This window comes from Ictidomys tridecemlineatus, unplaced genomic scaffold, assembly GCF_052094955.1.
Source record: "Ictidomys tridecemlineatus isolate mIctTri1 unplaced genomic scaffold, mIctTri1.hap1 Scaffold_339, whole genome shotgun sequence".
Lineage (NCBI taxonomy): Eukaryota > Metazoa > Chordata > Mammalia > Rodentia > Sciuridae > Ictidomys > Ictidomys tridecemlineatus.
Genome location: NW_027522401.1, coordinates 123,710 through 148,773, shown reverse-complemented (window position 1 = coordinate 148,773; position 25,064 = coordinate 123,710). Strand labels below are relative to the sequence as shown.

General features: G+C 47.6%; 1 protein-coding gene across 1 annotated transcript; it reads right to left on the bottom strand.

The window, feature by feature from the left end:
• Positions 1 to 488: 488 nt before the first annotated feature.
• On the bottom strand, positions 489 to 15,448 carry LOC144373272 (differentially expressed in FDCP 8 homolog). The gene is made up of 6 exons (XM_078036375.1): positions 15,303 to 15,448; positions 11,966 to 12,099; positions 10,936 to 11,033; positions 9,182 to 9,331; positions 7,700 to 7,841; positions 489 to 987 (listed from the first exon to the last, which is right to left on the bottom strand). Exons 1-6 carry the CDS (start codon positions 15,428 to 15,430, stop codon positions 941 to 943), a joined length of 699 nt encoding a protein of 232 aa, XP_077892501.1. The 5' UTR covers positions 15,431 to 15,448; the 3' UTR covers positions 489 to 940.
• Between the last annotated feature and the right edge of the window lie 9,616 nt (positions 15,449 to 25,064).

The window sequence follows — 25,064 nt, the reverse complement described above, 5'->3', positions numbered from 1 at the left end:
ATGAGGTCTATTCTGCTTAACTTATCTTCTGCCTTATCTTTTTCAATATACCCCCCAAGTTTCCCAGCACACTGGCGTTCATTATATTTCATGGAACATACCAAGTCTGTTCCAGCCATGGGAACCTTATTTTTTCTGTGGTTGTATCATTTTATTTCTGATTTCTTTGTATCTGCCATGCCTTAATACACTTAGGGCCTCCTTGGCTAATGTAGCCATTTTTCATCATTCATCTTACAGAAAATGATATTTTTGCATGGTATTTCATACTCCAAGAAACTATATACTTATTTTTTGACTCTTTAACTGACTTTCTTCTCCAGTTACAACATTGCTAGGAACTGCTCCACCCAACTTTTAATTTCTACTCTGGATCAGTGCCTGGCCTAGGACTAGTCATTTTGTTGACTTACTCAAAAACTAAAAGAATTAAAAAAAAAAAAAACTTTGAAGGAACTCTTTTAAAAACATCCTTTGGGAAGGCAGCATACTGTGATGGAAAAGTGAGTGATCTGGAAGTTGTGACTTCAAGTTTCATCTCTACCACTCACTAGTTCTGTGACATGCACAAAGCACTTGGCCATATCTAGGCCTCCCCTTTCTCATGCATAAATTGGAGAATTTTGTGATTTAATATATCTCATTCATGTGCTTGCAGGAGAATAAAATGAGATGATGTATAGACAAATTCATTGATATCATTCACAAAGCACATTTTGTTATTACACTGTAACTATCCACTGGTATTTAATCATGACCATCGTTTTATAGCACTATCTCCATCATGTCAGTACTCAGTTGACATTTATAAAATTCAATGTGCATCCTGTTCCCAGGCCTTAGTTTTTAGCACCATTTTCCAATAAAAGGGGCTGCTTAGAGAAATAGGTGATTCTGAAGCTGGAGTAGGGAAAGTTCCTGATGAGCCCACAGTCTCTTGTCATGAAGGCCAGTTAAAAGAGTTCCAAGTGGCCAGAGCTGAAACGACTAGAAAAAAACAATAAATAATTTAATATTGATTATACAAAATGTACAAAAATATGTACAATTCCATACTAATACAAATAAATTATTGCAATAAATAAACTAGGAAGAGGGGTAATTTAATGAAGAAGTCCAGATAGTATATTTAGATCTCTTCCTTACAGGAGATGGAATCTGTTTTGGTTTAGATATAAAAGTGTCCCCCAGAGAACTCATATGTTAGGCAATGTAGCAATGCTCAGAGGTGGAAAATTTGGATTGTGAGGTCTGTAACCTCATCAGTGTGAAGTCAATTTGATAGATTAATAATTCAAATGGACCCATTAAAGTAGTAACTATAGGAAGCTGGCATGTGACTAGTGGAAATGGGTCACTGAGGGATGGACAATATCTGTCCTTGGCCTCTGAGCAGCTTTGTTCACCACTCCCTTCTTCCATGATGTTCTGCCTCACCACAAGCTCAGGGCAAGGGATAAAGCAGACCAGAGACTGAACCTCTGAAATTGTGAGCCTTTTCCTCCTCTAAGTTGTTCTTGTCAGGCATTTCAATCACATAGGTGAAAAGCTAACACAGAGCCTAATCCCCTTCCCTGCCACACCCACTGAGTAAGGGCTAAACTCAGTGACCCACTTCCAAATTAGAGTCTATGGGGGGAGGAAAACATAACTTCAGAAACCCCAAAACAACTTCACATGTAGTATCTCTTGTGATGGGGAAGGAAATGCTTTGTACTTCTGTGATGATATACCCCAAAATGCTGATCATGAGAAATTTGAGAAAAATCTAAATTGAGAGCTAGTCCACAAAACAACTTCCCAGGAATCCTCAGAACTGTCAAGGTCTTCAGAAATAGAACATTCTAGAAAGGCATCACAGACCTGAGAGAGAAGGTGATGTGGTAACTAAACACAGGAGGACCCTGAATTGGAAAAAAGGCATCAGTGGAGAAGCTGGTGACTTCCAAAGGAAGTCTGGAGCTGAGTTCGTGGAGACGCACCAACATAGTTCCCGATCTCACAAGAAGATCACTTTTGGAAGAACTGGAAGAGTGAGGACTCTCAGGCACTTTCTACTCTTCACCCATTTTTCTACAAAATCTATAATTCTCCTAGATTATTATTATTTGAAGTAGCTAAATGTGCATATTTTTTAATTAATAGAATTTCTAGAAAAAAAGCCAGTAACTGGACTAGGTATTTGAGATCCAAGGAAAAATCTTTCTCCTCTTTGAATTCCTACCCACTACATCAGCAGGAAACCTGCATTTCCCACTCCCCTGAGGCTCCCAGCCCTCTTTAACTCATGGTGCTGTCATGAGGCATAGAAAAGATTATTTGTAGTACCTTTTAGGAAGTTTTTAAATGAAGGACAGATAGCTGAGGAATGTCATGTGTTAGACTTTTCTCCTTTCTCATTCCAGCTGCCTGGAATGTGGACAAAAAGGATAAAAAAGGTCTCAGAGCCATCATAAATCGTGCAAAGACCCTAAGTCAGAAGAGCAAGGCTGAGAAAAGCAGAGAAAGATGGAGGATGGTTGCACCCCTCCCCCTCACTGCCTCTACACCAGCTGGGCTGGCAACCCCAATGCTGCTGTGACATAGGTGCCAGGACCCCTCTGACTCCATTTTTTTGATGTCTGGCTTCTGGCAGCTTTTGTGTCTCACCCTTCTGCTTACCTGTGCCCACATCTGTACATGCTGATGGGAAAGCCAGCCTCATCAGCATGTACAGATGTGGACTCGGACTCTACCCCTAACTGTAAGGAAACCCAGGCCAGTGACCTTCACTGGCTCTCTCCAGCCATCTCCAACCAGCTTCAGAGGCTCGCCCTACACTCCCAGAGATCTTTAAGTAAGTAAGCCTTTCCTTCTCCTTTTCTTATTTAGCTATATTGAGATATTCTTGACAAATTAAAACTGCATATGTTTAATATGTACACAGTAATGTTGCAATGTACGTATCCACTGCAAAATGATCACCACACTCAAGCTAACTAACATTTTTATCACCACTTAGTTACATTATTTTTTGTGCTAATAATACTTAACATAGGGATTTGAGGACACAGCTCCCTGTTAGAGCACTTGCCTAGCATTTGCAAGATCCTGGGTTTGATTTCCAATATGCAAAAATAAAAAATCAAAGTACCTTTAGATCAACTCTCTCAGCAAATTTCAAGAATAAAATATGGTATCACTAACTGCAGTCACCATATTGTACCTTAGACTTCCAGAACTTTGGGAACTCTAAAACACCTTTTTATCCTTTGAACAACATCCTCCACTTTCCCACCCCCATCCCCACAGCCCTTGGCAATCCCCAGTCTACTCTCTGCTCCAATATTTTCAGATTCCACATGTAAGCAACTTCAGGTGGCATTTGTCTTTCTGGGTCTGGTTTATTTCACTTAGTATATAGGATACTGTCTTGATGCATGTGGCATCATCAGGCTGAAAGTTCTAAGCAGACTTTGGTAAGGGGCCTCAGCATGTGACCACAATGGTGTGCTATTAAGTCACAGATGCCTACGTTTTGGAGCTACACAGCCCATCCAAACCCTTTGTAAAGAATTCTAAGATGTACTCATTGATTTCCTGGCCCATGAGAATCTGGTCTCTCTGAATGTGAGCCAGACTTGGAACTTATTTCTAAACAGCAGAGTATGACACAGATGAAGGGATTTTGCAAAAATAATTAAAATCTTTAATCACTTGACTTTATGTAATGAAAAGGGAGAATGTCTGGTGATTCCTTTAAAAAAGGGTCTGCTGTTCAGGAGCATGGCTGCTGGCTTTGAAGATGTGAACTGCTATGTCGAGAGAAGGACCATGAGAACACACTGGGCCAGGAACACAGGCCCTGGCTGTCAGCCACTCTGAGATTGGAGACCTTAGTCATATAACCCCAAAGGCCAAATTTCACCAACAACCATACAACTTTAAAAGAGGATTCCCAAGTTCCAGAAAGGACCTGGCTAGACTGGCCTCTTGGTTTCAGACTTGCCTCTTTGGAGCCTGAGCAGTAGACCAGGGTAAGCTGGCTCCTAGTTTTCTGTTCCCTTGACACTGCAAGATGATAAATGTACATTATTTTTAATCCACTGTTTGTGGTTTTGGTTTTTCAGCTTAGAAAATTCATACCATACTAATATTTTTATTGGAGGAATGGCAAAATTTGGAATTAAGGGAGAGACCTGTAATGTGCTTACAGGCACTGATGTTAAATAAAAGGACTGGAGTTTGAAGCAAAAGATATCTTCAAAGTCCACACTCTATCACTGCGCTAGGCCATCTTTGTGATTTGCATATTAGTAGATACCAAGAATTTCTAGAAGGCAAAATTAAGTCTTTTTTCAACCTCACATTATTGAAGGCACCTACCCTGCTAGAATCTCAGTAAATGTTTGCTAAATTCAATGCATAGCTTTATAAATATTGAGCATCATAGACAAACAGGCTAATTTCCAATGGTCCAATAACTGAATCTCATTCATCTTATCAGAACCCCACAGAAAAGTTTTCAGATACAGATTTGTTAAGGTTAAGCACTTTTTAATTTGTTCTTGGAGTGGGTGGATGTTTTGTAATCAAAATTAGACTATGACATGAGATTTTTACAAAGCCTTTCATTTCTGCTTAGCTCTGTTGCCTGATTGCACAATCTGAAATTAGAATTGGTTCCCTTTGTCTGCATCCAAGACTGTCATTTTCATGACAATTATTCACTGTTTCATTTTTTAAGATCTATCCACTCTATGTTATTGGGAGTTGGTTCTATTTCCATTTCTATCCTTCTGAGTAACATCATTTGGAAATAACCACAAATTTGAATACTCAAGGCAGACAAGGAAACACCATTCTGTGTTATATCTTTTCTCATTAAATGAATACTATGTCTGCAGCATATAGATTAACAGAAAAATATGAGTCCATAATCTGATGCATTTCTGTGGATAATTCAGACAAATGTATTTCCCTGTCTTATCTTAAGTCCTCATAAAATAGCACCTGGGCTATTGCAATTATCTCTTCCTTCCTGTATTCCATTGTAATTCTACTCCGTTATGTTATTTACATTGTTAATCTAACATCATCAAAACTGCAGACTGGGTGTCTTCTTCCCCAGTCAGTGAGGATTTCCATGAAAAAAAATACCCAGCACCAGATTTACTCACTATCCTACCTTGAGCACCTAGCACCATGCCTGGTACAAAATAGCTAAATAATACATACTACATAAATAAATGAGTGCATAAATGAATGTTACTCTCTCCCAGTTAAAACCCTTAGTAATTTCTAATTTTGTTTAAATCAGATATCATCTTCACTTTGGAGACTTCTGGAACACCAAATGCTTTCTTTACCATGTTACCATTTCATGTTATTTGTTAGTTTATTGATGGGTAGATTGACAGGTAGATGGATGGATAGATGGATGGATGTGTTGGTGTGGCTGCTTTTGCTCCTTTAGTATAAATTCATTGAGAAGATATCTGTGCCTCGTAAACAGTTGGCACAGTGCCTAGCTCACGGTAGATGCTTAATGAATATTTATCGAACAGAACTGAAGAGACAGTCCAGGGGAAAACTGTGAAAATTTGACAGAGAAAATACAGGAATGAGGCCCAGGAAACCACAGGGAATGCCAATGAAGGAGTCCCCTATGAATGCATGTCTAATCCAGATAGAATCCTTGTGGACACAGGGAAAAGAGCACCCATCAAGTGATATTTTCTTGTTCTTTTAATCTAGGGTAGATATTGGACTTGAAGTGGTCAGAAGACAAGATCACTAGGCCTGTCTGCTGGAAGAGGTAGATGTACCAAATGTAAAGGGAGAAGTATATTTGGTACTTGCTGGATAGACTCTGCAGAATTCTGGCAAGACTGGCTGTTTCTGAGACAGAAACTTCATGTTTCAATGCAGTGTCCTGTTTTGACTATAAGCCTTGGACTGGCAGTATAATTACTGCAACCAGATCTTATTCCATCCCTGTAGAGAATCAGTGGATATTTCCTTATCTGAACATAAGCAGGTAACCATGGGGCCACTAGATTTCACCCAAGGACTGGAGGAGGTGTGCCTATGCAGTGTGTAGAGAACAAAGTCAGTTTTGAAGACCTCCATGAATGCAGCTTCTTCACAGTCAAAGCTGCAGTAACTGGATTACAGAAATCTGTCCTTTAACATCAAAGTAAATTAATAGAAACACAGTAAGTATCATGTTCAAAAAACAATTTGAAAAATTACTTTAAAAATATTCCTTTATTCTCAGAACTGTAAATCTCTAGTATGGATTAAACATTAGCTTTTGTACTAGAAAATTAATTGCTTAATTCTGGAAACAATATATCACAGTTGTGGGTATTTATTTACAAGTAAAAGTTATGCAGTAAAAATAAAAACAATTGTAATATAAAAGCCCAGTTAAATTGGTAATAATAATGAAATAAAATAAAAACAAAGATAATATCAAAATCATCCAATAGGAATTATGTATTTTAATATTGTAACTCATTTTTCCTTCATTACAATATCATTAACATTCATTCTCATTTCAGGAAGTGATTTTTGGAGACACTGAGTGACTTACCTAAGTCATAGACCTAGAATGTGGAAAGTTTCACTCCAGGGACCACAGCGTACAAAAAGAAATTCATGCACCTTATGAAGTTTTTCTTAATGTTGGAATTAGGTAAGTAAAGAGTTACTAGCAATTGATTATGACAGGAATATAAGAGGGTGGCGGGATGGTCTTGCTTGCAAAGTTTCAGTGGATGTCTGTGTGGTTGAGTGGTTGTTGGCATAAAATGATAGAGATTATGACAACCTGAGGGAGCAGGTGGCAGCATTTTCTGGTACTGGACAAAGTTGGGGAAGAAGAGCTATAGACATAATGAAAGTGAATAAGGGTGAGAAAAGCTGACACACAAAAATGGTCAGGACTGCAGGGGTGTGCCAGTCCTAGAGAGCTTAGCATTTTCTAATCCCCATTCACTGTGGCTGGCACAGCATTACTTTATAGCTTTCTGGATATTAGATTCACAAGTGTAATTTGTATAACTGTAGTTCTCATTAGCATGGGCCACATGTTTATGGGAAGATGGGTGGTATGATCAGGATAACTCAGTTCAGGGAGGGGAACCTCCCTGATTAACCTCTGAGTAATCCCAGAGACCTGCACTTGTTTGGAAAGTGCAACACTCTATATTAGCCCTAGAAATAATTACAATTGATTGTGTTAAAAGAATGGTTATGAATGTGACTGACTATTTAGAGAACACAGGGGGAAGCCATTGCGACTGTCTGGATCTGGACGTCTCATACTGTTAAGGTGGTGAGAAGAACAGAATGCACAGCTATGTCTGGGAAAGCTGGAGGAATTTCTTCCTGTGGGAGTTCTTTAGAAGTCAGAGTGCTTGACATTGTCAACAACATTTTAGTCTATGATTCCTATTTAATTTGATGGCCATGTAGAGTTAGTGACCACCGTTCTGGAGAGCTTGGATCTGGATGCAGGCCAGTGAAGGCAGGATCTTTGCCCCTAACTGTTCCTTGTATCTCCAGCACACAATAGGTCTTGGTCCACTGTGTACACTATAGAGGATTCACCTGAACATGACCCACATCTGGAAGCAGAGCTTTGGACTTCTCTGCCCTGCCCCAGAGACCTAGACTGCTTATCCAGTAGGAGTGGGTCTCAGTCTTGGCCTACCTGTGCAGGTGTACCAAGTCTGAATGAGTCTCCAGATGATGGTGTTGCACTTGTTGCAGGTTTGCTTGACACTCTTGCTCTTCTCCTTGTAGAAGCGGTGCTCAAGAAGGACCCTAATGTTGGGCTCATCCTCATTGGGGTCCTACAGACAGAGAGCCAGGAAAGGGCCACCAGTGAGCTAGTTTCAACTCCTTTCCTTTATTCTAGCCCCTCTACTTATTTCCTCCAGGCACTGCTTATAGGAGTCTGAGTTCCCATTAGCCATAGAAAGACGGTCAGTCAGGGGCAGATCACAGACCACCCACTCCATTTCCTGGCAGCCCTGTCAGCCACTTGCCACCTGGGTCTGCCCTGTGAGCAGGAATGATCTACTCTCCCTTTGCTGGCTGGGTGCAGACCAAAGCAACGTGGTGTGGAGCCCTTTGGGACTCTCCCAGGGAATGGCAGAGCCATGAAAAAGGATGACTCAGGTCTTCAACACCATTACCTGTCACACAGGCCCTGGACCACCTGGGGGGTTTTCATGAGGAAAACCACACACCAATCTCCTTTAAATCACTGAGTTTTTGGATTGTGTGTGGCCACAGCCTTACTGATTTCCAAGGGTCTCCTGATGTGGAGTCTTCATTAGGAAATCAGTGAGGCTGTGGCCACACACACATTGTGGGTCACTGCAGGGCATACAATGACAGCCAAGCCGAGGAACAAAATTGGCCTGCAGTGGACACCTAGGGATTTTGGACTCTGGGATTCATTACCTCCTTCTGTTCTCCTGTCAGGAAACTCCTTCTCATCATCTAGAGAGGAGGATGTGGCTCAAAGAGGTACTGCCCCACTCACTTACTTCAGTGGGACACCTGACCAGAGCTGGCACACTGCGGTGCTTGTTTCAGGCATGGCCATGTGGCAGAGGTCAGGAGGTCAGAGGTCAGGAGGGCCCAGGACTGACTTCTGCCCTAACCACTGACAAAGGGGAGCTTCAGACTGGGGCTGTCTCAGTGGTCGAGCACTTGCCTAACTGGCAGGAGGCCCCAGTTCCATCCCAGAACCACCAAAAAAAAAAAAAAAGAAAAGAAAAGAAAAAGGAAAGGAAGCTCTCCTCTGCTGCAAAGCCCAGCTGCCGTTGCTGGGCTCGTGTCTGCATCACCTGTCTGCGGACTACTGAGGAGGGGTCAAACATGGAAAGCAGAACAAAAGAGGGCAGGATTCCTGAGGATCTGTTGGTTAACAAGAAAATACTTTCCTTCTCCTTTAAGCTACGTAAGGTCAGGTTTCTGTTCCTTGCAACCAAGAGGGGAAAAGCCTGCACTTGGGATAAGGGCCCATCCCTCACTCTGCATTTCTAGATGCCTTTATATCTCAGCCCCTCAGAGCCCAAAAAGACGCACCAGGGAGGAACTGGAGGCCACCCTGGTGCTTCTGTCCCCACTGCTACAGCCCTGGTGCTAGGCTCCCCCTGTAGCACAGCCAGCCAACACCCACCTTCAGCTCCTGGAGCTTCAGCCGCAGGTGGATGAGCCTCACCACTGCATCCTTCTGCTTCTCTGACTGCTCAGGCAGCTCCAGGATCACCTGCTTGCATTCCTCAATTGCCTGCTGTAGTTGCTGAACATCGGAGGCCAGGAACAGACCCTGCCAGGTTGGGAAGCAGTCAGATGGCCACTCCTTGGACTCTCCCTTGGAGGCCAGACTGGTCCTCATGGACAGTTAGGCACAGAGCAGACCTCAAGCCCTTCCCCCAGATGAGGACTTGTTCAAAGCTCAGGAGAATTAGCAGCACAGTCAGAATCCATCCTGCACTGCCTGTCCCCAACTGGACTAGTCTACCCACAGACTTCTGAAGACCCAGTAATTCAGGATGCTTTCCAAAATACAACTTCTAAGGGCTGGGATGGACGCTCAGTGGTACAGGGCTTGTTTGACATGCTGGAAGCTGATGTAGTCCCCAGCCCAACCCCCACTCCTCCACACACAAGCACACTAACTTCCTTTTTTTCAGAAATTTGACTAGGGTTTTTTGTTTTGTTTTGTTGACTCTACTATTTCACTTACTATTTATTTGTTTGTTTGTACTGTAGGTTGAATCCAGGGGCACTTGACCACTGACCTACATCCCCAGTGCTGGTTTGTTGGTGGTGGTGGTGATATTTTTTTTTTTTTTGAGACAGGGTCCCACTAAGTTGCTGAGAAAATCGGCCTTAAACTTGCAATTCTCCTGCCTCAGCCTCCCAAGTCACTGGTATTACAAGTACGCACCACTGTGGCTGACTGTTACACTGACTTCAAAAGAACTTCCCCTTAGAGGCAAGCTGGGGAAATGATACTTGCTGTCATAAAGGATAGGAAATGGTCACTTGGCTCAATTGCCAAGCCCAGACAAAGGCCAATAAAGGAGCCTGGAGGTGTCCACCACCACCAGACTAGCAGGGATTTGCTAAGCCCCAGACCCAGAACAGACCACAGGGAGGCAGCTCCTGGAGCTGAGCAGGTTGGGCTGACACTCAGGAACCTTCCTCATCCACCGGTGTGCTAGGCTCTAAGAGACCCAGGCAAAGAGAAGACGCACCCTTCCCTTCTCCTTGGAAAGTCTGTGGCCAAAAGGAAGTATTCAAAATGTTACAATAAAGATAAAAACATGTATCTGCATGGGCAACGTTTTAAGGCCACATACAAAATGAAAAATGAATTAGAATCGGGTGACTTCTGGCTAAATCTTTTTAAGTTACATTCTGATTTTACTGTGTTTCTCTCAAATAAAAGTTGGAGATAGTTTGCATAAAACTAAAGGCTTTCTAACTTTTCAAATAATTCCAGGTCTTCCACATTCACTTTTCATTCAAAGTAACCCTTTTGTAGAACTTCATGTAGAACAAGCAAGAGTGGCCCTTCAGTGCTGGGCAGCTGGGGAGGCAGAGAAGGCCTCCTGCTTTCCTCATCCACCCTCACTCTACTGCAGATCTACAAGACCCTTGAAGACCCCAAAGGGAACCAATCCTCACACTGGCTCCCCAAGAATGTGGAGCAGGAGCCTAGAGGAGGGCAGAAGCCCCAGGTCCTCAAGCTCCAAACCCAGGCTTTCTCCATCTGCTCTCAAACAGGCTCAGATTCGAGCTCCAGGGGACTTGGCTGAGTAGGGGACTATCAACACCTGAAAATGGTGGTTCCCTGGGGAGGGAAGACTGCACACCTCAAACCTCATGGTCCAGCCCCTCTCCCCTCCCAGACCCAAACCTCACCACAGGGCGGGAGAAGTGGTCCTTAGACAGGCCAAGATCCATCACGCACTCAGAGCAGTGGAACCCAGGCTCCCCAGGGGGCAGCTCAGGCAGAGTCTCTGGAGGAAGAGAGGAGGGGCATGGAGGATGGTAGGAAAGAAAACTCAGCCTGCTCTCTCTCATGCTCCTCATCCCCCAGGAAGGAAGCTGGGGCCACTGGAGCTGGGAAGTGGGACCCAGGTAGACACAAGAAGGAGGCCCTGGGGAGCTGGGCCTGCTCAGCTCTGCACGTCCATTTGGTTTAATTCAAAAAGATGAGGTGGAGGGGCTGGGATTGTGGCTCAGTGGTAGTGCGCTCGTATAGAATGTGCAAGGGCCTGGGTTCAATCCTCAGCACCACATAAATGTGAAATCAAGATATTATGTCCACCTAAAACCGAAAAATAAATATTAAAAAAATGATGAGGTGGAATGGTATTCAATGGTGCTAAAAGAGGCCCACAAGATAGCTTTATAGAAACATCTCAGTTTCTACAGCATATACCTCATGTATAACTACATGGACTCTGCACTGATTCTACACAACCAAAAAAGCAACTGAATTTCTAAAAAAAAGGAAGTGTGTTGTGTGGTGTAGCCACTGAACAGTTATAACACAAAATCCATACTCTGGTGTGTACTGCAGGCCACATCTGCAGTTCCTGGATTCATACCCTCCTGACCCCTAGGTGAGCAGGGGCCTCTGCACAGGATGCTTCACCTGCTAACTTCCCCCACCAGTCTTGGCTCTGAGTTTGTTTCACAAGTGTCCTCTGAGCGTGGACTATGTGCCAGGCCCTGGGATTCAGCAGTGGCACACCAGACACAAATCCCTGCCCTCAAAAGCTCCTGCTGGCAAGAAGGCAGAAGCAATCCACAGAGCAGGTAGAAAGCGACTGTGCCCTTGGGAACCCACTCTGGGAGAAAGCCAGCATGCTGGAGAGGGCAGTGGGAGGAAAGGTAGTGGGCTGGGAGAAGAGTCAGGGGGCCCACAGAGTCCCCTAGCACCTACCTTCAGAAGAAATGTCCAGGGCCTCCTCACTAGGTCCCTGCTCATGCTGCCTTGGCCCCAGCTTCTTGTTGAAGGGGTTGAGGTGGGCCTGCCGGAACCAGTCCAGCTTCTCATCATATTCCATAGCATTCCACCTGGCAGGGCAAGATGAGGACCCAGGTCCCAGCCTCACCATGGAGCATTCCCATTCCCGAAAACCCCTACCTCTTTCAGGAAGCATTCCCACACTACAGCCTCCATCCTCAGACTCTCCCTCTACCACCTGAAGACCCCCTCCAGGCCCCTTGGCAGGCTCCCCTGGGGAAGTCCACAGTGACCGGCCCATCTGATGTCCGTCATGTATATGACTTATCCAAGGGTGCCCAGCCAGATGCTCTGGAACCCAAGGTCTTCCCTCCCAGCTCAGGGTTTTTTTTACCCCAGACACTATAGGGCTCCAGCGCTAGGGTCCCCCATACATCTAAACTGGCCTCACTCGGCCAAGTCCTGCCATGCCCTTGCTGTTCGCCAACTTCCCTGAGACACGTCTCCTACAACTGGGATCCTCCATCCCAACCTAAGGTGCTCCTTTCCCACCACAACTCCTGGAACTGCAGCCAGTGCGGGGCCCACCCTGCTTTTCTGTCTGCTGTGTGACTGGCAGGGCCCATCTTCCCCCTGCTCCAGGAATGCCTCCAGGTTCTAGACTCTGCTGGCACCTCTCAGGACTGGGTTCCAGTCCTGCTAAGAGCCACATGACCTGGGACATTCTCACAGCTCTGTGCCTTGTCCTCCAAGGTAACAAGAAGGAAGCGCCTAGTCAAGGATCAGTAACTATTCTTTCCCATCACAGGACTCAACAAACTAAGGACACACAGGGCTAAGGACTCAAGGCAGGAAGAAAGGGCTTTGTCTGGGCAGGAACACGGGCAGCCAAATACGGCTCCCACTTAATTAGCTGGGTCACACTCCTCAACCTCTCTGGCCCTGTTCCCTCCACGGCCTCCCTCTACCTCCATTCCATCATCCACAAGTCAGCCACTTTCCAGGTGAAATTGGTTCACAGAAGTTGAGCACAAAATAAGCTCTTGGTAAGATTTACTCTGATAGGCAGGGTACAGTGGCACACACAGCTTAGAAGGCTGAGACAAGAGGATCACAAGTTCAAGGCCAGCCTCAGCTACTTAGCAAAGCCTTAAGCAATTTAGAGAGATCCTGTCTCAAAATAGAAAACAAAAAGGGCTGGGGATGTGGCTCAGTGGTAAAGCAACCCTGGTTTAAATCCATTGTATAAAGAAAGAAAAAAAACAAAAACAGAAAAGATTTACTATCATATTAAGTCAAAAGATAATTTTTCAAAGCTGTGCAGTAAGTCCAGGAGTCCTGGTTATGCTTCTTCCATACCTGTTATGCAAGACAATCCTGTGACTCATCCTCTGCTCCCTCACCCCAAAGAAATGGAAGAGAACTGAGTCCAGAGGAAAAGGCCCTGCCCTGGGTCCCAGTGTCACCTCACTGGCAGCTAAACAGCCCCACCCCAGCACCATGCTGTCCTTACACTGGAGTCAGGAGCTCCACACCACCTGTGGATCCTGTCCTGCTTGTTATGCCTCTGACGTGGAGCATGGGTTGGACAGCCAGAGTTCTAGTCTGGCAGGAGCCAGCACCTGTTGACAGGCAGCTCCTGGGTCAAAACCGGAAGGTACAGAAGAGGATGAAGGTACTGTGGCTCAAGCCTGGCCTCTCACTATCACCTGGTGACTATGGGTGGCTCACACTGGGCACCAGAGTCAGAGGCAGCCATCTGATACCCACCTCCCAAGTGCCCAGAGAATAGCAGGAGAGATTATGCACTCCAAATATTCACTGATGCCTTCATCTTGAGTAGGGAGTCCTTGTTTTTTGGCTTGTCACATGATTTCCCAGTCTCTCCTGCAGCTAGACATGGTAATGTGACTATGTTCTGACCAATAGGAAATGAACAAAAAGATCACACAAGACTTCTGGGAATTGTTCTTAAAGGGAGGGCTTCCCCTCTGCAGTCCTTCCTTCCTCCCTTTTGCTGTCTGGGGAGAAGATGTACTGAGTAGAGCTGGAGCAACTACCTTGGGCAGGAACATAGAAGTCATAATGCAGATAGCCAAATGACAAGATTGCAGGAGACGCCATCTGAGCCCTGGGCACTCACTGCAAAGTTTGTTTCAAGTGAGACAGAAACAAACTTCCATTCACACCACCGTTATTGGGGATAGAGTTCTGTCTTTTGCAGCCCAAACAAAACCTGATTCTTCACCCTAGTTGCCTCTTGGTGTTAAGATGAGCAAGCCCAATTTAAACCTCAGTTCCGCCAGTTCCCCACTACATGACTTGGGTAAAAGCCTACACATTTCTCTACTTCCAACTTCTCATCTCTGAGAAGATATGATAGTACCATATGGGCCTATTGTAAATATTGGTTAATACAAAGTTCTGAAAGTGCTGGCCAGCACATAGTAAGCCCATGATAAGTACCAGCTACAACTTGTTATTATCATTGTTACCATTATTGTTGAGATGACAACTCTGATTTAAAGTCTAGCTTTCCTAGTGATGAGCTACAGGACCACATTGTCTACAGTCAGGGAGAACACTGCCTCCTTAAGTGGATGAGAGGTTAAATGTTTGTATAGACATGAAAGTCAGCAGCCCAGAGTTGCTGCTGAGAAAACTATCACTGTTATCACATGATAATGAGCCCAATAGAAAGGAATTGGAGTAGAGGGCTTGGAAGCCACCCCCAGGAGCTCTCCCTGCAAACCTTAGCCTGAGACTCAATATCTTTACACTTCCCAGCAACTGTCTTGGGGCTGCAATCTCCAGAGGAAACAGCATCTTTTATTCAACTCCTGAGTGGCATTGTCACCCCCCAGGCCTGGCACCAAGGCAGTGGATGGATGAAGCAGTGGTGTCATTTGACATCTCAGTGCTAGTTTCTCTCCTGACTGGTTAGGGAATCATGTTTCCCTGTCTGCTGAGGGCAGATAGATGATGTCCCATCACATGGCTGCAAGAGTACAGCTGCTGACTTTAGTAGAGAGCCAGCAAACCATTCCCTTCAAAGTCACCCCACAGAGCTCTGCACCCATTATTCTGGCTTGGACTTAGAAAGGAACAGGCAAGAAAGGGGAGAGAGGAAAGAACCCCACTCTCTATTCTCTGCCCTCTAGAGATCTCCCCTCTTGTAGTGGAGGTGACTGCCAACATAGCAATCAAAAAACGTCAGAGTGTAGCCAGAGCAGCCCCAGGGGCAGAGGGACACTGAGCTGAAGCTGAGGATATCTTCAGGATCCATGCATCAGTCCCCCCATGTCCTGCCCACCTGGCTACCATTCCAGCCGTCATCTGGAGGTCCTGAGAGTTCACCCTGGAGGGGGACAAAGTGCGCTTCATCTGTACCTTAAACAAGGCCTGCCAGGACCCAGGTGTGCCCAGGGACAGGGTTACCATTCCTTTAAGGACGACCCACCAATGAGGCTAGCTGCAGAGACAAACCTCCCCCAACCCATATCTCCACCTTCACCCACCACCCGAATGCACCCTGGGGATACTCAGGTCCTGGTGGGGATCAGTCTGCCACCACGCCCACCCATTTCATAGAGGGGAAACCCGAGGCTCAGAGCAACCCAGCATCGCTGAGGAAGGCGCAGTGATGCGGGTCTTTGGGCCTCCCGGATCCCATACTGACGGTGACAGTTAACTGGGTGGAAAGGTCCCTCGTCTAGGTCCTAAACTCTGCCAGATGGAAGTGCCTGGCGCTCCCGGGAGAGGACCAGAGGGTGGGCAGCTGGGGTCGCGAGTCCGAACCCTGCCTCGGGTGCGCGGGGGCCTCCCGCCGGCTCTGCGCTCTGGCGTCCGCGTCCGCAGCCGGGCTTCAGGAGGTCCTGCAGGGCGGGCCGTGCGCGTCCGAGGCCCAACGCTCCCGCTCCCCGCCCGCTGGCCGGGCCCGCCGCCCAGAGGCCGCTCTGTGCTCACCAGAACTCAGCCGCCGCCGCCACCGCCGCTACATTGTAACCCGTCGCGCCTCGGCTGCTACATTGTGTCCGGCCCCGCCACGCGCTGCTGCCGCCTGCGGCCCGGAGGCTCATGACACCAGGTCCCCAGGGTGCGCGCCCTGCCCGGAGCTCGGCGGCCTCCACATCCCGCCCCGGGGCACACAGCTCACCGTGGTAAGTCTGGAGGCTGTAAAAGTCCTGGTTAAAACCGAGCCACATCACTTTAAAAAAGAAAAGTGGGACTGGGGATGTGGCTCAAGCGGTAACACTCCCCTGGCCTGTGCGGGGCGCTGGGTTGGATCCTCAGCACCACATAAGATAAAATAAAGATGTTGTGCCCACCGAAAACTTTAAAATAAATATTAAATAACATTCTCTCTCTCTCTCTCTCTCTCTCTCTCTCTCTCTCTCTCTCTCTCTCTCTCTCTCTCTCTCTCTCTCTCTGTCAAAAAAAAAGAAGAAAAGAAAAGAAAAGAGAAAAAAGAAAAGTGTGTGTGAGGGGCATGCGTGCAGTCCCAGTCACTCCAGAGTGACTCCAGAGGATCAGGAGTTGGAGCCTGGCCAATATTGCAAGACCCGGTCTGGGGCGGGGGACCCCTCTTGGTTGAGGAAAAGCGAGAACCGCCTAACAGGCAGCAGACATTGTGCTGGACCTCGTTGGTCTTCTCTGTTGGTGAGCAGGTAGCTTCATTCATCTACCCCAGTTTCCTCTCAAGTCCATCCTCGACCCAGGGAGGCTGGGGCTGTTCAGTGCAGCAGCAGTGGGAGACAGCCTCTGCCGCAGAGGCTGGAGTTACTACTGCTTTCTGGGTGTTTGTAGACAGAAGCAGGGTTGCTCCAGCTCACAGTCCTGCCCCCCCCCACCCCAGCTCAAGGATAAGCTTTATCCCTGCAGGGAGGAACTGAGACAGAGGAGGGCAGCTGTGGGGCATGGTGCCCCTGTTTCTGGTCTCTGTGGAAAGACTCTGGAAATGGTCACTTTGCTCAAAGAGGGCACCATGATTTTAGAGCCTATAACTGGGGGCTCCCAAGTGGGAACTCCAGACCACCTCTTTTAACCCTATCCAAGCCTGGAGGTGGGTGGTCTACAGGTGGGGTGGCTCATCAACTTCACAAAGATTACATCACCAATAAGGAGTGAAGCAAGATTGCAACCCACCTCTGGGTGACTTGGTGCCTTGTGCTCATCCGCTCCAGACCTGTTCATACTGGAGGGGAATTCACTGAGCTGGGATTCTAAGGCTGCTGGTCTGATGGTCTGATTGTCCCTCCCTGGCCCCGTCCTGAAGACTCTTTTCCACCTGGCCCTTCTCCCTGCTTCTCTCCTGCCTGCCCTTATGGTCCTCTGGCAAGCCCAGGACTGGGCCACAACAAAGAAGAATGAACAGAGAGACCTTCAGGGGGCACCTTTCCCTGCTCACCCACCCTACCAGCTGCTCCTTCAGGTCTCCTGCTTCTTGACCCTGTAGTGCTCTGACTCTGCCCTGGATCCTTTTACCCTTTCTGTCCTTGCTCACTCCTTTTCTGGATGCCTTCAGGCAGGTGACTCTAAGAAACAAATCTGTCAATGGCTCCCCAGTGATGCCTCACTCACTCCTCATGACTCGGAGGCTGACATCCAGTGCTCTTCTTAACATCACTGGGATGTCTGATAAGCCATTCACACTCAACATGTCCAAGTGGGCACTCAGCCTCTTCAAAGCTGTACCACCCTTAATGGCAGCTGCACCTGTCCCCAACCCCTTTCCTCCCAAGTCCATTCTCAGCTCAGCAGCCACAGCCATCCTGGGAGAAAGAAGCCTGTTCCAGACTCCACCTCAGGGCTCCCTCTCCAGTCTCTCTCCTTGATTCCCAACAGGCTAGGCCGCACCCTCAGCCCTGGCTTCCAAGGCTTCTCCACGGTTTTCTCCTGCATTGGTGTCCTTCCCTCATGCTCAGCTCCAGCACTGACTGGTGCCCCCATCTTGTATATTTTCATTTATTGTCTGTCCTCCCACTACCACCAGAAGCTAGGAGCTGCAGGCGAGCTATCTGTTGTCTTCCTTCACTGGTCCTGGGCCCTGGACTGAAGAAGGGTTGAATGCCCAGGCAAGGCCAGGGCTGAGAGGAAGACAGTGAGCTTAGCAGGCAACCCATTCCATAACCACATATTAGTACCAACTGTTGACCTGAGCCTGTGTTTGTGCAAGTAGTGGGTCCTGGTCCAGCTCCAAGGAGAGCAAAGATGACCCCATACTTGACTCACAATTTAAGGTCCGCCTCTCTCTAGTATATGTCATGACCATATCTCCACTCATTCAACAATGCATTTATTGAGCACCAACTGTGTACCATGTTCTGACTGAGCACCAAAATATGGTGCTGAGAAGACAGACAAGATCCCAGAACCCAGGAGGGCAGACAGACAATAAGCAAAGAAGCAAACTAATCAGGGATGTATTGAGCACCAAGAAGGTTGAGGAGGTGGCACTTGGGATGAGGGGCAGGAAGGCCAGATGCTCCAGTCAAGATCCCAAGGGTAAGCAGGAGAGAAGCATCCAGAAGAGAAACTGCCAACACAGAGGCCTTGAGGAGCTGGCAGCATGGTGTGCTTGTGGAGCCAAAAGCAGCTTCTGCAGCTAGAGTTTGTGCCAAGAGAAGGCAGGAGGAAAGGGCTTAAGATGGAGGGATGATGGGCCAGCTATAGACATGTTGGCTTGGACTTGTGGGATGGAAGCCTCTGAAATCTATTATCTATTCTTTATTGAGATACAATTGGCATATAATAAACTGCACATTATAAGTATTTAGTTTGATGCATTTTGACATATATGTGAACCTGAGAAATTATTATCACAATTAAGGTAGAAAACCTAATTTTTGTTGTCTTCAAATGTTCTTTGTGCCCTTTTCTGCCCCTATCTACAGACAACCACTGTTCTACTTTCTGTCACTATATTGCCTTTTCTAGAATTTCCTAGAAATGGATTCATACAGTACGTACTTATTTTTGTGTAACTTCTTTCACTCAGTAGTTACTTTGAGACTCATTCATGTTGTGCAGGGAGCAGTTGTTGACTCTTTTTATTGCTATTGATAAACATCTGGGTTGTTGCCACTGTTTGATATTACAAATAAAACTGCTAGAACATTTGTGTGCAAGTCTTTGTGTGGACATACGCCTTTATTTCTCCTAGGCAAAATACTCAGCAGCAGAATCAGTAGATCATATGGAGTGTGTTCAATTTTCTAAGAAACTTAAAAATTCTCTCATGGTGGTTATGCCATTCTTACTGGCATCTGGTCACTCTCAGTGTCTTTAACATCACTGTCGTCATTGTCTCTGCTGGAAGAGTCTGGTAAAGTGGCATGGTTGACTAGTTTCAGTACTTTGGACTGAATTCAGGGTCACTCTGCCACTGAGCTAAACCCCCAACCCTTTTAATTTTATTTTTTATTTTAAGACAGGGTCTCACTAAGTGGCCCAGACTGACCTCTAATGGTATTCTTCCACTTTATCTTCCCAAGTAGCTGTGGGTATAGGTGTGCACCACATCACCCCATTATGACTTTATTTTTTAAAAATTATGTGAAGCTCAGCGTGGTGGCCATGCCTGTAATCCCAGCTACTTGGGTGGCTGTGGAAGGAGGATCACAAGTTTGAGGTCAGCATCAGCAACTTAGCAAAGCCCTGTTTCAAGATGAAAAAGGACAGGGGATATGGCTCAATATAAAGCACCCTAGGATCCAATTCTCAATACAAAAAAAAAAAAAAACACAAATCCCTCTGATGCTGATCCATGGAGAATGGATCAGAACAGGTAGGAAAGGGATATTTCACAAAGTGTGTACATTTTCTCTCCAAGAGCCAGGTGGTCCCAAACCTATGAACCCCATCCCTCCTACCCCCACCCCATTTATGCTCCTGTTTTCAGAAGCCTCCTTCCTCTTTTCAGTTCTGTCTGCTAGCTCTCCCCCACCTTCCCCTCTCTAAAAGCCACCGTCTGTAGGTGAAGACTCCCCTGGGTTCCGCCTACTCTGCAGTCAGGGGTAATCCAGGTGGCTATGGCAGGGATGCCAGGAGGGCCTGGACACTTATTCTCCCCCTTTCTGAGACATGCTGGCCAGTTTCAGTTAACTCTGAGTGTGACCTTGGTGAGCCCAGTGTTTTCTGTTTTCGTTAATCTTCGTTTTCGGACAATCATCCTGCTCCTAAGAATGGAAAAGGTCAGCATCAGGGCTACAGTTTTCCATGGGTAATAATGGCCATGGCCACCCACTGGAGGAGGGGAGCACTAGTACAATGCTAGGTGAAGTCCCCCAGAGGGGGAAATTTTGCAAGAGACAGAGATGTCTGAGAGGGCTAGTAGGTGGCAGGTTCCCCTCCCTGACCCTTCCCCATCCTGTCACATAGCCCACACTATACACTGGTGCTTGTGGGTCTTAAGGGTGGGTAAGGGGGTAGGAAGTGATTGGTCTCAAAATCAGAACAATAAAGGCACAGGTGGCCAAGGAGTACTGGCTCACCTCGGCCATAGGAGCAAAGCTGCAGCTCTTATTGGTGAAGGTGCTCTGGAGGAAGCAGATGTTTGGCCACTGTAAGCCCAGAGGGGAGACACACAACCTTCACCAAGACTCAGGACAAGATAGCAAAGAGCCTCCTCATCTTCTCTGTGAAATGCAGACAAAGGAAAAACTGAGTCCTGTAGTGGGAGAACTGTCCAGGAGGTGTCAGAAGACCACAAAGAGGCAGCCAGGTCTAGGGTAGTACAGAGCACAATTTATTGGGGGACTCACTCACAGAAGCTGTGGTCAGCATGTCCAGGATTCTTGCAGTTTGGGTCAGAAGGAGGGGACTTACATATGGTCAGCCAAAACAGTGTATCTCAAGCTAGTAAAGAGGAGTCAAGCTTGTTCCTGTTGTATGGCAGCAGGGTAAAGCTCCACTGGCCTCTCTGATGGTCTGTTTATTTATGGTGTGTTGGGAACTCTGGGAGACAGACCAAAGTTGCTCAGGGCAGCATGCGCAGGTTGGGAAGGTTCAGGGAGGTGTATGTGTACAGTCCTAGGAGAGAGCCTGACAAAGAGAAAGCTCTGTGGAAAAGTGGTCATTCTTTATCTTGGAAGCAGATTTATCAAAGCAGAACTGGTCAAAGGCATTTCAGTCATGGGTGCAGATGAGAGATGCCCAGCTGCCTCTTCACCATCTTTGAGCTACCATTCTCCCAGACTGTAGGCAACGGTACAGTTTGTGCATGTGCAACTACAGGGGCACTCTTCTCTCCTTCAGTTATGACCACCTGGAGTTGTACAGTGTGGCAGCTCCATCAGTCCCTTTTGGACACCCATCTGACCTGCAGTGAGTGTGAACAGAAGAGAAGAGGAACTGAGGTGCTCTCTGTCCCCACCCCTCTTGGCCACCACTCTCACAGAAAGCACATGGAAGAATACAAAAAGAAGAAGAGGATGGAGGCAGACCTTCATGGACCATACTTCTGAGGGGAAATTTGTGGCAGGCCGCAACAAAGGGCTGGATTTTATAGGGCTTAGCACCACCAGGTCGTGGAAGGAGTTCTGGTGGCCAGCTCATTTAGGACAGGGCAGGAGGGCATGTGGGGGACAGTAAGGGAAGTTCCCTGAGGCCTGTTGTCCATATCCTTCACTCGCAGTGACTAGGAGTGAGCTGTCCATGTGCTTGAGCGTACCAAACGGCACTTGAGCTCCACTCAGCGCAGGGGCGGAGGCAGCTGTGCTAGGGCAGAGCTGTGCAGAAGGGTGCCTTGACTTAGCCCAGATCCTGCGTGGCATCAGAACTGGTACATTCCATTCACCAGTTGCAACTGGATCTTCTCTCCCCACATAGAGTTGTGACCCACCCACCTGTTTGTTATGGTGTGGTACTTGGAGTTCTTTCTTCTTCACCACTTAAAAGACACTGCTGATGTTACATTAAAATTGCAAAAATGCTGTGGTGGTGGTTCTGACCTGTAGTCTCAGCTGCTCAGGAGGCTGAGGAGGGAGGATCTCTTGAGCCCAGGGGTTCAAGACCAGCCTGGGCAACCCAAGGTGACCATGTCTCAAAAAAGAAAAGAAAGTTATAGGAGGTGATTGTCTTGGGGGAGGGGGCTAAGCTCACGAGTAACTCCACATGCCTGCTCAAAACAGATCCACACAACACAACTGAACCTGAGACTAGAACAGTTTTCTGGAGCCTCACCACACCAGTTGTGCTCGTGATGAGGAAGTCCCTTCTGCTTTAACTTTGAAAAACCAACTAGAATTCTGCTTTTCCTTTCTGCACAAAGTGGCTGTCCATCCCCATATAGCAGCTGTTATGGTATGCACATGAGGTCTGCAGGAGGTGAGATGGATGATTTGATTGTAAAATGGTGACCTAGTCAGATTAGCAATTTGATGGGCTCCTGGTGATAACTAGCCCGGTGGGGCAGGGCTGGAGAGTTGTAGATCTTGTTCCAAGCTCCTCCTGCCCTCTCTCTCCTTCCTGGCTTCCCTCTGCTAGGCTCTTACTCCTTGATGTCCTGCCTCAGTTCAGGTCCAGAGCAATGGAGTTGACCAATCAGGGACTGAACCCTGAAACCATGAAACAAAATGAACTTTTCCTCCTCAAAATTCTTCTTGGACATTTTGGTCATTGGGAGGAAAAGCTGACTAACCCAGAAGGCCACCCCAAACCACTGGCATCAAACAGGAACCCTTTTATCATGTTCACCCAGACGTGCCTATCCCAGATGGGGACCCCAACCATTCTCTTTGGGGTATTTGTTGTTGTTTTGTTTTTGCAGCTATTCTTACAAAAGGCCATTCTGAGTTCTAGAGGAAGGGGTTAGACTCTCTTGGTGAGAGTGGCAGGGCTGTGGCTGGGCCTGTGGTGTGGAAGCCGGTCTGTGGCCTTCTTTGGAAGATGCAACTTGTCAGGTGCAGAATATCTTCACCTTCAGATGGGCTTCCTGCACTCCAAAGCTGGGAGGTTATGCAAGAGAGAAGGGCACCATGTTCACCGCCAGCTTGCGCAAGTCGGCGTTGAGTTGGCCTGGGAAGCGCAGCGAGGTGGTGACCCCGCTCATGGTGGCAGACACCAGGTGGTTGAGGTCCCCGTAGGTGGGTGTGGCTAGCTTGAGGGTGTAGATGTTGTAGAGCGCCTCATTGTCGATGCAGTAGGTCTCGTCCATGTTCTCCACCAGCTGGTTGATGGAGAGCGTGGCGTTGTAGGGTTCCATCACCGTGTCCGACACCTTGGGCGAGGGCACCACACTGAAGGTGTTCATGATGTGGTCAGGGTACTCCTCTCGCACCTTGCTGATGAGCAGCATGCCCATGCCCGAGCCCATGCCGCCGCCCAGCGAGTGGGTCAGCTGGAAGCCCTGCAGGCAGTCGCAGTTCTCGCACTCCTTGCGCACCACATCTATGACCGAGTCCACCAGCTCTGCGCCCTCCATGTAGTGGCCCTTGGCCCAGTTGTTGCCGGCCCCACTCTGACCTGTGGGGTAAGAGGAGGAGGTGACACGCCAGGGCTGAGGGTCTGCAGCCCAGACCAGCACCTGCCGGAGCACTGCAGAGGGACTTCAGAGGAGGTGCCTTCTTCTTTAAATATTTATTTTTTATAATTTTTTTTAGGTGGACACAATATGTTTATTTTTTATTTTTATGTGGTGTTGAGGATTGACAGGCCTTCCCCACACGGGGAGTGTGGGGCCACTACCTGACCCTCATGCTCAAGCACAGCTTCTCAGGAAGGGCGTTGGCCACATCTTGGCAATGTCAGCGTCCTCTGAAGTCCCTGTCTGGAAGGTGACAGGGAGGTTTGCTCCTGGGTGCCCACCTTGTCTAGCTCGGTGAGAAAGGCCACAGCTGGTCAGCCACCCTGCCCATCACACAGGTCCTCCTGCTGAGGCCAAGTGGTCCAAAGAGAAGCCAGGCCTGCTTGGCAGCTAGGCCTTCGTGGCTGTTCAGAGATGTGAGCAACTCTAGAAGCGTGCTCAGCTGTAGCACTGCTTAAGCCCAAGTGCACCATGAGGTGCTGTGGGCTCAGGGCCTCAGGAAGCAGGCCTGCAGCTGAGCGGGTCCCTCGAGCCCAGGGCCCTTCTCTCTGCTTTAATGCTAGAGTGCTGGCCATCCATTTCAGAGTTCCCTGGCTCCTGGATGCAGGATCACTGCTGTGGCTCCAGATATCACATATCTGGATTGAAGGCAGGAAGAGGAAAGGTACCCTGCTTGCCTGTCATTTTCAGAGAACAATCCCTTTCTCAGTACATTGCCCCCACAGACCACCCCAGCTGTGGAAGCTCGGGTGCTGCCCAACCTGAAGATGGGTGCAATCCCCTACCAAACCCCGTTAGGCCAACATTGAAATTTGGGACTGCGCCTCTTCCTGGCCCCTCTTGGGGCAGAAGATCAGCACTGTGAAGGGGGCCCAGGAGAGAACTGGCACAGTTCACAACCCCTCAATTTCCTGACCTTTCCAGAACTAGACAGGATATTCCTCTGTTGGTTACTAGGGACTGAAAAACATGGTATCCCTGAGTTACATCCCTAGCCCTGACCTCAGCCTCCACAGTTGCTGGGATTACAGGATTACAGGTGTGGCCAACATGCCTGGCTTGGGTCACATGATCTGTCCCTCCAGTGGTTAGGCACAATGACGCTGAGGCTCTGGTGTGCCCTGGCTGTGTGGCCAGCTGTGAGCCAACCTGGGGGTCTTATTGGAGCTCCCAGTTATCCCCAGAACAAATGTCCATTAACTTGTCCTATACCCCCAATCTACCCTCAACAACTTTCTTCCTAAACTTGCTTTTTGGGCTTCTCCTTCACCTCTGGACACTGCCCCTGAAGCTTCCCAGCTTCCTTTTTTTCTCTCCCTGTCTCCTCCTCTCCCTCCTGCCTTCCTTCCCTCCTGTGCTGGGGATGGGGTCCAGAGCCTTGTACATGCCAGCCCAGTGCTCTACCCCTCAGCTTCGTCTCAGCCCTCCAGTTTCCTAATACAGTACCGGGCTGGGGCTGTAGCTCCAAGGTAGAATGTGTGCTCAGAAAGTTCAAAACTCGAAAGTTTGGAGAGGCTGCAGTGTCCAGCTGAGGGACCCCCCCCACATTAT